Source organism: Kogia breviceps, chromosome 14 (genome assembly GCF_026419965.1).
Source record: "Kogia breviceps isolate mKogBre1 chromosome 14, mKogBre1 haplotype 1, whole genome shotgun sequence".
Lineage (NCBI taxonomy): Eukaryota > Metazoa > Chordata > Mammalia > Artiodactyla > Physeteridae > Kogia > Kogia breviceps.
The window spans coordinates 60,906,098-60,922,133 of NC_081323.1; the positions used below are offsets into that span (position 1 = coordinate 60,906,098).

At 45.9% G+C, this 16,036-nt stretch overlaps 1 protein-coding gene across 1 annotated transcript in view; it reads right to left on the bottom strand.

Annotated features, from left to right (window-relative positions):
- Nucleotides 1–2,808: 2,808 nt before the first annotated feature.
- GRIN2A (glutamate ionotropic receptor NMDA type subunit 2A) overlaps nucleotides 2,809–16,036 on the bottom strand; it is a 365,357-nt gene continuing 352,129 nt past the window's right edge. Inside the window, exons 13-14 of the mRNA XM_059038424.2 lie at nucleotides 15,492–15,730; nucleotides 2,809–8,854 (exon numbers count right to left, since the gene is read on the bottom strand). Of these exons, the coding sequence (XP_058894407.1) occupies nucleotides 7,055–8,854; nucleotides 15,492–15,730 (2,039 nt within the window). The 3' untranslated portion in view covers nucleotides 2,809–7,054. The remainder of the gene's footprint in view (nucleotides 8,855–15,491; nucleotides 15,731–16,036) is intronic.

Consider the following 16,036-nt stretch of genomic DNA (forward strand, 5'->3'; position numbering starts at 1 on the left):
AACAGAAATCTCTTTTCCCGACTTCTATTCTGACCTCTCTGGAGGAGATCAGGCACTCTGAGACTATGCCTAATATTACAGATTTATTAGCAGATTCCGTAGCTGATGAGGCTGAAACCAATCTGAGCCTGTTTCCTTATCTGTAAAGTGGGAGCAATCATACTTAACATCCTAAGGTTATTTTGAGGATTGCATTCTAGGACACACCTAGAACACAGTCTACACTCAATGTAGATGTATTTTGATATTTCCAAATTCAGGTGCTGAACCAAGGCGTGTCCTTGGGATAAACAGAGAATGCAACGTTCCAGCAACGTACAGAATAGGATGGACAGAGAAAACATAAGCTCCCTCTCCACTCCACCATCTTTCGGAAACACACCTTGAGCCCTTTTGCCATCTCTCCTTGTCCCATCTTCTCTCAAGGCACCGATGTGTTCTCTTTTGCCAGCCACAACACGAGGTACTTGGGACTCAACAGGAATTCTCTCTACTTCCCTCCCTGATACATTTATACCCTGAACTATCCAAAGTATTCTTCACAAGTCAAAAACAAAACCAAACAAAAAAAGGTTTCAGAAACTAGTCTTTACGTCATGGTCTATTTCCCAATCCTTTGAGGATTTTTTTCCACAACGTTTTCTTAAAGCACATGTCATAAAGCAGAGCTGGGAGGAGGCATGATTTGGCAACGGCTGGAGAACTGAATGGAACCAGATCCAAGGCTGCCTGTGCAAAAACCGAGAAGGGCAAGTTTGTTCACCTGATCAGATGCTCCTGGGTTCCCTAAGTACTGTCTCTGAAGGTGGAAATAATCAAGGGCATCTCCAGGAACAACAACTAGATTCTCTAAAGTTACTTCGGGGTGAGCCTAGGGAAGGGATTGTCTGTCTGTTTGTTTGAGCATGGAATCAGATAAATTTTTATCTCCTGACAAAAACTTTATTTATCATTTCCAGTTTTTTCATGCATTTCATGGGTCCTCAGCTATCTTTTGCATTAGGGAACTGAAGTTCTAGACCATACACCACTTATGGGAAGAGACGGTACAGTCTATTTCCATTCCCTTTGCAGTTCCCCAAAGCCAAATTGTCCTCAAAAGGAGAGAGGATACTCAGTCAGGTTCCATCAGCTAATCAGTGTCCTTTGTTCATCCCTGGCTCATGAGAAATATAACAATATTATCGCAGCGATCACTGCCAGCTTTCAACTCTGGCTTGAGGTTTTAAACTATATCCCTTATCAACTCTTCCCAGGGAATAGGTAGGTCCCTGAAAAAAAGTTTCTCTTCTCCAGGACTCTGAAGCAGGAGGTTTTAGGGAGCTTAAAGGAAAACCAGATTCAGAGAGGGATGCGTGGGTCTGTATAAGGCAAGAGGCAGAGATAGCCAGGTCAGCTCTCTTAGGTTCTCTGGCTCTGATCCCAGAGGTACTCAGGGGAGCACTCCTGCGAGAAACCTAGGAACGAGTTAGCCTGGAAAGGGGGACCAAGCTAGGAATTGGACCAGGAAGTCTCGGGTTCTAGACTTGACAACCTGCCGCCCCTTTGGAATTTCATTTTCTCTTAATTTTCCCATCTCCCTTCCCCTCCCCCCAAACCTTGGTGTAGTTCTATAAGTTCTGGTTTTCTAAGACCCTTCTGGGCAGGCACCTTTAGCTGATACTATACTGAGTACTTCCGGGCACAGAAAGAGTGTGGGTGGGGGAAGAGGAGAAGGAGTTTAAACAGGAAATATGCCCTTTGATGGGTTTACAGAAATCGCATACATGTCCGTATCAGCACGGTCTTCTAGAGTAAAAGTGAGCAGAATACATCCCACACCCTTAACCCCAGATATATATTTTTAAATAAGGGGCCAAGAACCCCAACACCCAAATCCCACTTGGGCTCCATTATCCTCCCTAGAACTGAGATAATTTTAAAAAAAGAACAGTGCCCTCTTTACATAAATATCATCCCATCAATAGCCAGAATGGGTTTTCCACATGTTAATATCATTATCACCATTTCAATTTTAACATAAACTTTACATTATATACAATTTTATTTGGATAATACACTTACTTGTGAATTGTAGTAACCAAGCATGTATATTATATACATGTGTACATGAGCATTTATATTCACAGGATAAGTGCATTTGATCATCTCTGATCTCTACCAAGTGGCAAGCTGACCTCCTCTGATGCAATAAGATAAGAACAAAGAATAATGTAAAGGGATTGAATGGAAAAGGGCAACTGCTTATTGGGAGAACTTTTCAAGTACAGACCCCACATAACCTCTCATTAAGCACTTGCAACCCTGTTTACCAAGAGAAGATGGGGTATCCAGAAAGGTCTAGTTCTATCACAAGTGAAAATAAACACTGCTTTTCAAATGAAAATTGCCTTTAAGTCATATTAAATACCAACCACTGAGTTTAGCTTTCTCCTATTCAGTTTTGGTTTTTGTTGGTGTGGGTTTTTCCCTTGAAGTCCAATTATGTCTACTTTAGCTGTGCTTAATACAAACAGGCTCTATTTCAGAAACAACTCATGTCCCCCATTTAAGAATTCATACACAACAGTTATGCACAAAGAAACAGTACAGGGTTTGCATAAAGTTAATGAATATATTCAGCTCTTCTGAAAGATATTTAGGTTTCTCGGCTTAGTATTTATTTAGGTCTTAAACCGCAAGGGATTTCAGTGCAAACTATTTATTTATATGACAACTGATTATTAAGGCTGCACTTTTTAAGTTTAAAGGAGATAAATTTTTAATCACCATTTAATTAACACCAACTTTTTTTTTCTTTTTCATTAGCAATTCCATCTGCAAAGAATTCGGGGCATTTGTCATTTCCTGAGAAGGATGCAGAATATTAAATACACATCAGTGGTAGACATATCAAATAGAATAAACAATGTATGACTGCGTGGCTGCCCGTGGATCCTTTGACTAATTAACTGCCTTGGCTAGAGTCCCATTTAAGTGAGACTATTTCATTTGTAAACAAGGTGTAATTCTCTTTTTTCTCCCCTGAAAATAGGCGTGAATTGATTTGACTGATTTTGCTACAGCGGGTGAATTTTTTTTTTTTTTTTTTTTTTTTTTTTTTTGCGGTATGCGGGCCTCTCACTGTTGTGGCCTCTCCCGTTGCGGAGCACAGGCTCCGGACGCACAGGCTCAGCGGCCATGGCTCACGGGCTTAGTTGCTCCGCGGCATGTGGGATCTTCCCGGACCAGGGCACGAACCCGTGTCTCCTGCATCGGCAGGCGGATTCTCAACCACTGCGCCACCAGGGAAGCCCCAGCGGGTGAATTTTAATGCTTTCATCAGAGAACCTACGTATGAACACTTCTCAGGCACCTTATGAAACACGGAAGAGAAAACCGGGGATAATCCATGAGACAGTGCTGGCTACAAAAATGCAGTGAGATTTGCAAAGGACACAAGAGTAAAGAGTAGGGTGATTATAATCCTGCACCTCTCATGGAAGCCTCACTGGCAGAAAAGTAGACTCACTGGTGACCTGCCCTCTCAGAGCATTAAAACTAGAGATGGCCTAAGAACCTGCAGGTGTAAGGATAATGGAAACGATTTTCCAGAAACCCAAAGGTTTCCCAGAGTAGAATTCGCATCCTCGAAGACTCTCCTCATACACAGAATATTTTAAGTTGGTTGCATGTGCATACTGTTACCTAGCGGAGGACTAGTTGGGTCCTTCTCAAGGGGAGAAAACCATCTGGAGTTAATGCGATATCATTACGGATGCCAGTTCCGACTTGAGTCAGAGGAAACTCCGGCACACATTTGGGTTCGGAGATTCTGGATCCTTGGCATCAACAAATGTAAGGACTCAGAGCCTAGATGTGTCAGAGGAACCCTCTGTATGAACCCATAGTTCAGCACCTCCTATGTAATTGTTATCACGTCCTGTACTGTAGGTGTGATTTACTGTTGGATGTTATATTCCTGCTACTCTTTCTGCAAAGAACTGAAGTGACTTGGATTACCTCTGAATAGCTCAACATCACTATCTTTCACTTGGAAAGTGACCATCCCATCAATGGTCAATTGTCTTAAGTTGGGGATCATCACTATTGACAGTCAGTGAATTCGTGGAGGAAGGAAGTGGTATTTATTACATCGCATCCAATCCTAGTTATTTATTTATTTTATTTATTTATTACATCACATCCCATCCTAGTTATTTATTATTATTTTTTAAACACTTTAGGTATTAAAGGAAGTGTATACTTTTTTTCACTACATTACTGTCGGTTCTTCCCAAAGCCATGTTTGTAGTTTCTATACCCAGAGAGGCATGGGGTTAATGGCAGAACTAATGTTGTTATTAGAAGAAGGGTTTTTGATCTATGGGATCATTCCAAGTGTAATTCTCACTCTCCCTGGAGATCTCTGCCATATTTGGCAGCTCCCTGGTTTGGAGGACACTGGAGGAAGACAGACAGCCTCTTTAGACTGGTGATGTACCGCTGTTATGTATTCTGGGGAGACTTTTCAATTCATTGCATGTCAAGACATGCCGGTCTTGTGAGGAAATGGAGGTGATCCTGGCTGGGGCTGTATAGGTCTAGAATGCAGTGGAAGGGCAAAGGCAGAAAATTCTAAAAAATGATATGGTCACAGTTGTGTCTAAGATTAGAAACTGGGGGCACTCTTCCGGGTCTTCCAATCTAGGCTTCTCCGTTGTTGGGTCTTGAGGCAGTAAAGGTGCAACATCCAAGAAATAAAAGGCAACATTCAAGTGTGTTTCTCTTCAGCACCTAGCTGGCCCCTTCTGCCTTTCGACCACAAAGACTTTCTCAGCCCTGCCTCCCTCTCTGCCTCCCTACCACCGACCCTGAACTTTACTACAACCACTTTTCATCATTATAGGAATATTGTAGGTCAGGTGCACCTTCTCAAAGAGGGAGCCACTCAATGAGTCCTCAAGCTCTAAGAGAATTATTCCTGGCACCTGCCCACTCATGGGAAAGCATTGCCTACAAAACAGAACACAGCATGACTGAAAGAAACAAGGTAACTTTTCAACCTGCCTTTCTGTCCCCTCCTCCAGGAACCCCAAGCAAAATTCAGGAGGAAACCAGGAAATGGTCAGGCTCGTTTACATTAGCCTAGGGCTTCTGTAACATGACACCACAACAGACCCAGATGCCCAGCAAAATGGGTGGCTACTTAGCCCAAGCATTTCAGGGATATTCATGTATTTAAAACACACTAATTATTGGATTAGAACTATATAAAGTGTTCAATTAATATTGCTGTGGGTTTTATCATATTTAATTTAATTTTTTTTCAGCATTACGCGGGCCTCTCACTGTTGTGGCCTGTCCCATTGCGGAGCACAGGCTCCGGACGCGCAGGCTCAGCGGCCATGGCTCACGGGCCCAGCGGCTCCGCGGCACGTGGGATCTTCCCGGACCGGGGCACGAACCCGCGTCCCCTGCATCGCAGGCAGACTCTCAACCACTGCGCCACCAGGGAAGCCCCTATCATATTTTTTAAACTAGAAAATTCTTGTCTGATGAAGTGTCATAACAACTGCCTTAATTTGGGGGGCCCACATTGCATGTACCAGGCACTGTGCTAAGAGCTTCTCACGCATAAAGATTCCCTACCCTTCCCCCAAGGTTTACGAAATGAGTATCATATCATTTATGCACAGGTTTGAGTAAAGTGAGAATGGAGGTGACTCGGAAATGACAAATGCTTCGAGGAATTTTTCATCTCCCGTTGGTGCTAGTGAGGCAGTTTGCCTCCAATAGAGTGACTATTTCAGAAGAGAGAACTCACTTGTCCCACTAAAGTTTATCCACAATTTGGAGGCTGCTCAGGGTAGATCCATGAGTGTCTCTCATGTTTTGAAGGCTTTTGATTTAAGGAGGTTGGGGGTGGGGACGAGTGTCCAGCTGAATTTCAGGACGTTAAGGAAGATAACGCTACAGCCATGCTGGCCTTCAGCGGACGGATGGCCTTTTACTCCTTAAGGATCACAGTACACATACGGCTGCTGGCACATGCCACCACATTCACCACGCTGGGAACAGCAACACACAATGAAACGCCACCATGGTGATTCGGGGACTGAATGAGTGAGGGTTACTCTGCGGGGGACGGGTAACAGATACTATACAACCCTGAGTCATCACCAGAAGGGGGGAAATGCAAACTTACGTACACAGGAGTCTTCAGGATAAACTACAACGGCCGCTGTGTCATAGACAGAAGATCCACACTTACACGATATGGAAGACACAAATGGGTGAGTTTATGCAGCTCTGAACAGGACCATCGAAGAAGCCAAGGGTGAGAGAGTGTCTGTGAAATACACAAATCGACATCCAAAGGGATTCCTGTAGCTCTCTGCCTGAGGGCCCTTCTGGCCTTTTACTCCAGATGTGTCTTGGAAATGGATTACAGTGAAGCTAGCAGAGAGATCGCAAACACACTGATTTGCTACTCTTTGGGGAGCCTGGAGTTCTGGGGTTGGGCCCGGGCTGTGATGGAAGGCATAACAATAAAGCTGGACCAGTTATAAATCCAAACTTCCTAACCTCTTGCACGTGTCAATCGCACTACAGTGCAGATGCATTCTTGTTTTGTCTGTGTCAGATTTACATGCATACCATATTGCTTATATTCTGTATTAGCGAAACCATTAGGCATTTCTGATGAGGAAATTACATGGTGGACTGGCCTTAATGGAATTTGGAATATAGGAAATCATCACATCACCGTTGGCATCCAACGCGTCATTATTGCCAACATACCTAGCGGGCATGTCCAGGAGACTTGCCCTTTTATTGGTTGATTTTTGGTTAAGGACTCACCTATCTGGTATCTGCCGCGCTCAGCACACACCTCACAAGATTCCTTGAGTGGAAGAGTATGGCACGGAGCCATGTGCAAAAGAACCAACAGAAAAATACCTTCCTAAATCCTCTTGCTCTTTGCAGGGCACTACTGGACATCCAACATTTATCTTCCGGAACGTTGGCCATTACCTATGTTTCCCTACAGATAAAACATTAATGGAAGGTTTTAAACATCGGATTCAATACTAGGCATTTTCTTGTACACGCGTCTATTGCTGCAGGAATTTAAAACCCTGGGGGCAGAGTACATTTTATTCTTATTTGCAGCATAAGGCATAACATGCTCCGAAATATACACATCGCTGTGGCCTCTACTGTCCCTGGAACAGTATGATGCCGTCGACCTCAAGGACGATTGGAGATAGCTGTCAGTCACTGCCTGGGAGGGCAGCGAGTGTTTATAAGGGTCCGAGGGGCACCTCCCAATAACTAAGCGTTGGTCATCCCCGTAGGAGTGGAGGAAAGGGTTATCGGAGGTGTGGTCTGGCAAGAGAGACTTGCTCCGTTTGCTGACCTCCAGACCCTGGGGGAAAAGGGAGCCTTTGTTCCCCGAGAGTTTGCTTGAGGGGACACTAAAGAGACTCCCGTACAAGTTTCCCTCCAGAAGCCGCTCCCTGTCCTTGAGGCTTATGCTCCGGGAGGGCCTGCTAAGGTCCACCTCCCTGGGTTTGTCGAGGATGTTATCGTAGGAATGCTGCCGGCTAATCCTCAGCTTGTTCTTTTGGAACTGGAGGGTGCTGTTCTGTGCCCAGTCCTGCTGGTAGACCTCCTCCTGGGTAGCTGGGTTACCTGTCTCCTGAAGCATCTGGTCTTCGTCAATGTCATAGAGGTTCCCCATCCGCAGGCAGGAGTCACATTTGAAGGGGGACCTCATGGTGAAGTGGCCTGAATAGGTAGGCAGGTTGGACAGGCAGCTCCTGCAGTGCGTGGAGTTCTGCCGGTACCGGTCGCTGCCCTCGCTGTGAGGGGAGCTCTTGTCTTTCAAGGTGAAGTGCTTGGAGTAGAGTTTATACTGGTCATTGTTGGGGAGCCCATCTTCATTGTGCAGGGGGCTCCTGTTCATGGGCAGTGTGGAGTTCCCCTTGCGGAAACTGTCACCATGGTCCTGGTAGACACTGGAGAAGTCCACGTTCTCGGGAAGGGCCATGTTTTCGACAAATGGGGGAGGATCGAGGTGGAAAGTGGGTTCCTTCTCCCCATCGATGGTGTAGATCTTGTCCCTGGGGGAGCTCGCTTTGGTTTTCAGGTAGGAGCGCTCGACCTCGCTGCAGTCCTTGGGGTATTTGGAGGCCACTGACCTTCTGAAGTTGTCCTTGGCCTTGTGGTTCTTACTGTTGTCAGGCTCCCGGTGGCACGTGGCCCGGCTCGAGGTTTCTGAGATGTCCGAGTGGGCCACCTCTTCTGGAAGGTACCTAGGACTCTTTAGGGAGTAGCTCCTGTTCTCCACGGTTCCCTCATCCCTCTGGGAGACTGGGTTCTGGGTCAGCGAATCTTGGCGTAGAGACTCCATGGATTTCTTCCAAAGCTGCCGGGGCCTGGAGTTCCCTTTGGGTTCTGTGCTCACGGCCACCTCCACCGTGTTAGGGTTAGACTCGTTGAGAGTCAGAGGGTGCTGGCCCTGGAACACGTAGTTGCTGAGGCTATCCTTGTGCCTGTTGGCCACGAACGTTTGCAGTTCATTCACGTTGTCCCCCAAAATGCTGTCTTTCCCCTGAAAGGACCTGTTGTCTGAATATATCAAGTTTCCCTTATCTGAAACCATGTCCATGATGAGGGATCCTCTTTGAATGAAGTCAGCAGCTCTTTTGGGGGAATCCATTCTTGAGGAGTTCATGTTGGACAAGTTGGAAATGTTTTTGGCTGACCGAAGGAGTTTTAACATGTTGCTCTGGGATCCGGTCAGATTGAAGTCTGGAGACTTCTTCTTTTCTTCAATGTGCACCCCGTGAATGCAGCTGTAAATGCCCTGTAGGGGGGGGAGCACGAAACACCATCAGCAGCAGCAAGGACATGAAACCATTTCACACCTGAACTGTACCTGCAAAGGTGAGACATGACCTCCTTGTAGGAGTCCTGGAGAAACAGTGAAATCCAATCTGAATCCGGATAATGTTTCTTAAAGGTATGAGACCAGTGGCAAAGCATCAGCCTTATCCTGTCGCTCTGGCACTTTTAGATTACCTGATTTATTTAGATTATCTGACACTTTTGCCAATAGTCATACATGGAGTTTGAGAAAAAATATCCACTAATCCTCATACAACTATAAGGGTCTCAGCACCTCCCAACTGGCGTGTAAGGATTTGGTTGACCCTCCCAACATCCTGGTCACCAACCCTTACTTTTATTAAAGTTTCCCAGGATCATCTTTGGACTTTGGATACCAGGGAGTCAGCTATTGACAAACAAACTGAGTCAGCAGACAAGGATCACCAATCATTGATTCCTTTGGGGAATTATTGCTACCCCTACACTGAAGCTATCAATTAAAGCATGAGACCCAATATTTATCTGAAGGAAATAAAAACACTAAACAAAAATACATGTACCCCAATGTTCATCACACCATTATTTACAGTAGCCAAGATATGGAAGCAACTGAAGTGTTCATCGATAGAGGAATAGAAAAGAAGATGTGGTATGTATACACACACACACACACACACACACACACACACACACACACACACACAATGGAATAGTACTCAGCCATAAAAAAGAATGAAGTCTTGCCATTTGTGACAACATAGGTGGACCTAGAGGGTATTATGCTGAGATAAGTCAGACAGAGAAAGACAAATACCATATAATTTCACTTATATGTGGAATCTAAAACCAAAACAAATGAACAGCCACAGCAAAACAAAACCAGATTCAATAGAAACAGAGAACAAACTGGTAGTTGCCAGAGGGGAGGGGGTTAGACAGATGGGTGAAACCGGTGAAGGGGATTAAGAGGTAAAATCTTCAGCTTTAAGATAAATAAGTCATGGGGATATAATGTACCGTATAGAAAATATAGTCAATAATATTCTAATAACTTTGTATGTGATAGATGGTAACTAAAGTTATTATGGTGATTATTTCATAACGTATAAAAATACTGAGTCACTATGTAGTACACCTGATATACAATATTGTAAGCCAATTATACTTCAAGTTAAAACCTCTGGAACAGTCTCTCCCAGCTCCACCCCCCCCCCCCCCCCCCGCCCTGACAAAAACAAGACGAAGACCTGAGACCCATGTGTGGTCAATCAGACATTTTTTGGAGGAATAGACATAGATGGTGGGATAAAAAGACATCATATGGTTTGAATCCCTGGAGCTCCCTTCTTGGACTTTTCACTTACCCACTCAATATATACATATTCTTTGTGTTTTGGCTGTGTGAGAATTTGTTGAGTATAGTTAGAGTTTTAGTTACTAGGAAGAGTGGAGAGGCCTGATGACACAGTGATGCTGCATTTAAATCCATCCAGGGAACTGAGTGACTGAGGGACTCCGGGGTAGCTCAGACATAAGCACCCCCATCCATACATCTCTTGTTTTCCACTCCACCTTCTTCCTGTCTTAAAAGTAATTGTTTGAGCTTCCCTGGTGGTGCAGTGGTTGAGAATCCTCCTGCCGATGCAGGGGACACGGGTTCGTGCCCCGGTCTGGGGAAGATCCCACATGCCGCGGAGCGGCTGGGCCCGTGAGCCATGGCCGCTGAGCCTGCGCGTCCGGAGCCTGTGCTCCGCAACGGGAGAGGCCACGGTAGCAAGAGGCCCGCGTACCGCAAAAAATAATAATAATAATAATAACTGTTTACTTTTCCTTGAAAGTAACTCAGGGGCAGAGCCCTTGATTTATTCTACAATAATAGGCAAAAGGTACTTTGATTTGTGCTTCTCCCTTCCCCACTCCTGCCCCCAGATTTCGGCCGCGGTACCTAAAGGGAACAACTCGGTCCAGGCTGCAGGATTTGAGCTGGTCCTCCCAAGACTGACAGGGACCCGGCCCAAGAAGGGGTTTGTTTGTAATAGGGATGCGGTAGCTGCTGCTGACTTTGGGGACTATGGGTCGGTAACTCTGGATTCTTATAGCGGCTCCATCAATTCCCCATGGTGGGGATGCACTGGACCTGCAGGGATGCTCACAGAACTGTGACAGCCTCAACCTGTTTGCACTGCTGCGTTTTTCTTGTCGTTTTCTAGAGACGGTCTCCACTCCGTCAAGGAACAGTAAACAGAAAAGCCTACAGTTGTGCATTTGAGCTTCTCTTTCTCTGACCCCCTTCAACCCCAGGCTGCACGGTGAAGGCTCCCTGAGGCCAAGGCCCTGGCATCGGGCACTTCCCACCTGCTGCAGCCTTACCTTTAGTCTTTTTCTTGATGCTGTGTGGTCTCCTTCCCTGTCTCCCTCCCAGGAAGCAGTGTCTCCTCATTGCTTTCAGGGCTGCTGGACGTCGAAATCATACAAACGCACCGTGTATTTCACATAGCACAGTGCTTTTGAATCTTTTATGTTAACGTATGCCTGCCCTGTCCAATTTAGTAATGTAATAATCTCCTACAATGACCTAGAGGGATTCTGCTACTATGGGTGGAAATCAGTGTGTCTCCTACGTGTTTGAATCAGCCAAGATCATAGCCTTTTTTCCCCCTTGTTAGCATTACGAAAACACTAGTTTTAAAATTTTTTCTAACTTTGCAATTTTATTTTAATGAGCTCCCCTCGTCCTTTTAGAGACTTTGAGAACTTGCTTCCACCCTTCGCCATCAGGGCGGTGTGCTCCCGCCCGCCGAGATGAGCTGGATGTCTCTGTATTTGCAGGAGGCCCACAGAAGTGGCCAGGGAGCTGAGCTATGTTTCAGGAGCAGAGAGGATGGCTGCTGATTGCTTTTCCTCATCCCTGGTTTCCCCTGGGACTCACATAACACAGCTAAGGCAGTTCCCAGGTGCCGATCTGCCTGGCAAAGCCTTGGGAAGGAGTCGACGTGGTGTCTGTACCCCAGGTTTAGATGAAAGTGTTCTCCAACTAAGTTGACCCATCTTCCAGATGTGATGAGGAGGAGGTGGGGTGTGTATTAAAGAAGGATGGGAAGAGTCAGAGACCTGGAACCCACTGGAAATGAGCCCCAGCTCCATCCTTTTTTAGCCCTGTGACCTTGGCTGAGCAATTACATCTTTTTGAGCCTCAAGTTCCACATCTGTAAGATGGGGATCATACACTCTAAGGTGGGTATGAGGGCAAGATCTGATAATGCAAGCAAAGCACCTGACATGGAAGGGGCTCCATAAATGCTAGTGGATGAGCTGCTCAGTCACCCCCGATGTGCCCTCCCTGCTTGTCACCTCACCTTTCTCTCTTCACACTAGTACGAGCACCCAGCGCCTGTTTGATCGAAGCTGCAGGTTTGCTCTGGAAAGCCACTGCGGCTTTCTGATTAGGTAAGTTGCCTAAACCCTACCTCAGGAGCCAAATCCCTGGGCTGGAGTTTCTTTCTTCCTTGCAGAGTTATTTCTTTCCTCCTCTCTATTATTCATAGATTCCGGCTACCTTTTATGGGTTGTGGAAATAAGATGCCCTCTCGGCCCTATAATGGGCTCAGATGAAATTAGCACTGAAGACTCAATGTGCCTTTCCAGACAGTTCGCTCTGTTCCACCCCCTGCCCCCTTTCTCACTGGGGCGATACTGTCCTCCTTGGTTCCTTGGTGCCTGGGCCTGATTCCTAAAGTGTCTGCTATGGTCTGCATGTTTGTGTACCCCACCTCCCAATCCATATGCGGAGATCCTAGTCCCAAAGGTGATGGTATTAGTGGTAGGTAGGTGCTTATGTCATGAGGTCCAAGGTGGGGCCTTTGGGAGGAGTCCTCCTGAATGGGACAAGTGCTCTTGTAAAAGAGACCCCACAGAGCTCCCTCATCCCTTCAACACAAGGGGAAATCTGCAACCCAGAAGAGGGTCCTCACCCGACCACGCTGGCACCCTGATCTTGGACTTCTAGCCCCCAGAACTGTAAGCGATACATTTCTATTGCTGATAAAGCACCCAGTCTGTGGTATTTTGTTATAGCAGCCCGAATGGACTAAGACAGTATCTGACTTCTATTCTGTCGGTTCCCCATTGTGGGTCAGCCAGAAGCTGCTGCAAGCTCTCCTCTGGGCTCGTTGGGAAGATGCCACGGTTTCCACTTCCCTGGTCCTTGGCTTTGCTACATCTCCCATTCCTCACGTCTCTGGAGACAACCGAGGTGGTTCTTTTTTGCTGGTGACAGTGAATATTTTTTTCACCATGAAAGGGACAGCATTGCGGAGAGAAAACAAAAGCTAAGAGTGTCCCACAGAAGAGAGGACACGTTTTTGTAAGTCGTAATAAACAAAGGCCACAGCTGTGGGAGAAACTTGGTTCTAACGTAAGATCAATGACTCTGTGAACTCTGACCTTCACCCTTGGCCGTGCCAGGAGGGCAGGCATCTGAGGTTTGCATTTGTGTCCCATGGGACGTGGGGTCCTCTCTCCTCTAGGGAGGGGGAGACAGAAGTTCCAGTTCCAGCTTGTCAAGGCACAACACAGCAATGCCTTCACCACCATCCCTCAAGATGCCTGGAATGGGAGTGAGGGATTTAGTCCATTTCTCATGGTGACAATCCTATTAACTTGGCTTCTTTAATGATATCTCGGACAAAGGGAACACTCTTGCAGAAACAAGCAGGATGTACAAGTGAAGGCAACAGTGTGCATTTGCTCATGGCAATCTCACAGTCATTTGGCTATGGAAAGACTTTAGTAACTGGTGAAGAGAATTAGATTAAAGTTGCCCTAATACCTAGCTATATGCATGCACGTTGTTATTTTTAAGCAATCTGTGTGCTTAGAGGCCATCAAGCTAATTAGGAAATATGTATTTGCACAGAACTCAAGTTTAGAGTGCCACTGAATGGAGAAAATAAATCCTCCTGACTAAGCCCATGTGTACCTTCTGGATCTCTTAAAACCACCAAATACTAAGAATACACAAGTTCCTCTTTAGATGATTATTTCATTTTCCCAATAAACATTAGCATATAAAATTAGATGTTTCTAACCACATATTTTTCACCATGTTTCAAATCCTAATTTGTTAAACTCTTTCAGAGTAAATTCCAAGGTGAGTAAATGGAAGAAATAGGTAGATAAATAATAGATGGATGGACAGATGGATGGATGGATGCATGGATGACTGATTGATTGCCAGGTGGATAGATAGATAATGTTACACTGTGTTGGAAGATAAGCGAACGATATGCAGATATGTGCTTTTATTGTGACGCAAGTAAGTGACTAGCTTGTATTTAAAAAGTAAAAATATATATTATATGAGTTGTGTGCACATACATGTTGTGTAGTATGATTTGTATCAAATCTCTTGTGTTGCTTGTATTTGATGTTTGTTGCTTGTGTAAGAGTGTGGGCTCTGGCTGCTACTACGCCACCTGGAGTCAAATCCTGGCTCCAGCAAGGCTGTGTGGTGTTGGGTAATTCCTCTAACCTCATAAATTTGAGTTTCCCCAATTCTGGGCCAATATCAGTACCTACCTCACAGAATTGGCTTGTAGGTTAAATGAAATGATGAGTATAAATTCCTTATATGGTGCCAGGGACATATATGTACTTACAAATATAAGCATTTTCCACAATTGTCATCATTATTGATGAATTATGCCATGTGTACCTGTTTATGGCCACACACACGCCATATTGTACAGCATGTAATGAGGTTTCTGCGGCTTGAACGTGAGTGCACTTACTACAGCGTGTGTATTCTGTGCTGTGGTTTATGTCGTGTTGAATCTGTATTTTGTTTCCTGTTTGATGTGTGTACATTTTCTCGTGGTTCTTAATGCCTGTGTTTCATTTCAGGCTCTGTTACGTCGTCCACGCTTTTGTGGTTTGTTAGCTGCGTTCACACACGCAACATAGCTTTGCATGTAGATTTCATTTCGCCACACGTGATCTGTTGGAATGCATGCAAACATCGTAACATCCCACACAGGAATTTTAATAATGTCCTAGAGCATACCTGGGTGCTCATGAGGGAGGCCACAGACTGGCTGTATTTGGCCCGTGTTTTTCTATTTCTCAATGGAATTAGTTACTAGTATTTAAAAGTTGAAAGTTTTCACATATAATCAGATGACTGCTTTCTCTTTTAAAAACTGGAAGACCTGGTAAGACTGGCCCTGCCTTCTGCTAAAACCATACTCAGCAGGAGTGGAAGACGACTGCCCCCTCTGGGTGTGGTGGGTTGTACGCCATCTGTCTTAGTTCTCCACATTCTCCATTGTTCCCTCCCTTTGACACCAGGGTTCAGCTGCTATTTTTAATTTCACTTCTGCTATTTTTCTCACGCCCGGCCTGCCTTCCCTATTCACCTTCCGTCTCTAGCTAGCATCTGGCTGATGAACACTGAAACTGGTGCCCTTCCGACAAATCCAAGAAGGGTTGCTGGGTGAAGGGAGGGTGTGGAGACACCACAGCCCCACCCAGGAGTCAAGAACCCCTGATTCTCTGGAAGCCCTGTGCTTTTCTGGACCTGCCTGCCGCAGAGGGAAGTAGCCGCCAGGGGTACTGACCCTGCTGATGGAGAAGAGCAGGCCCGGCCGGTCGGAGCACATGCCCGTGAAGCAGAAGCGCAGCTTCCAGTAGAAGAGGTGTTCCCAGATGAAGGTGATGAGGCTGAGGGCCATGGCGGCCGCCAGCATGTAGAACACACCCGCCATGTTGTCGACGTCCAGCTGGCTGCTCATCACCTCGTTCTTCTCGTTGTGGCAGATCCCCGTGAGCCACAGGGTCTCCAGCTCTTCCATCTCCCCTGGACAGAAGACAAGAGCCACAGGCAGTAAGGAGCAGGGCATGCACTGTGGGGCAGACACCCCTGCATTCGGGGCAGACACGTGTGATTTATAGCCGTGCAACCTCGGTGAGAGGGACTGAGCTCTCCTGGTCTGCGTTCACTCATTTGCGGGGTGAAGATAAGGATGACAACATCTATGTAGTATCGTTGTAGGAGGATGAAGTGAGATCATGTACAGAAAGAATTTGGCACAGTCCCTGTCTTTTTTATTCTTGGTCATCATTATTATGTTCTTCCCACCCCGCTTTTCTCTACCCCTGTCCC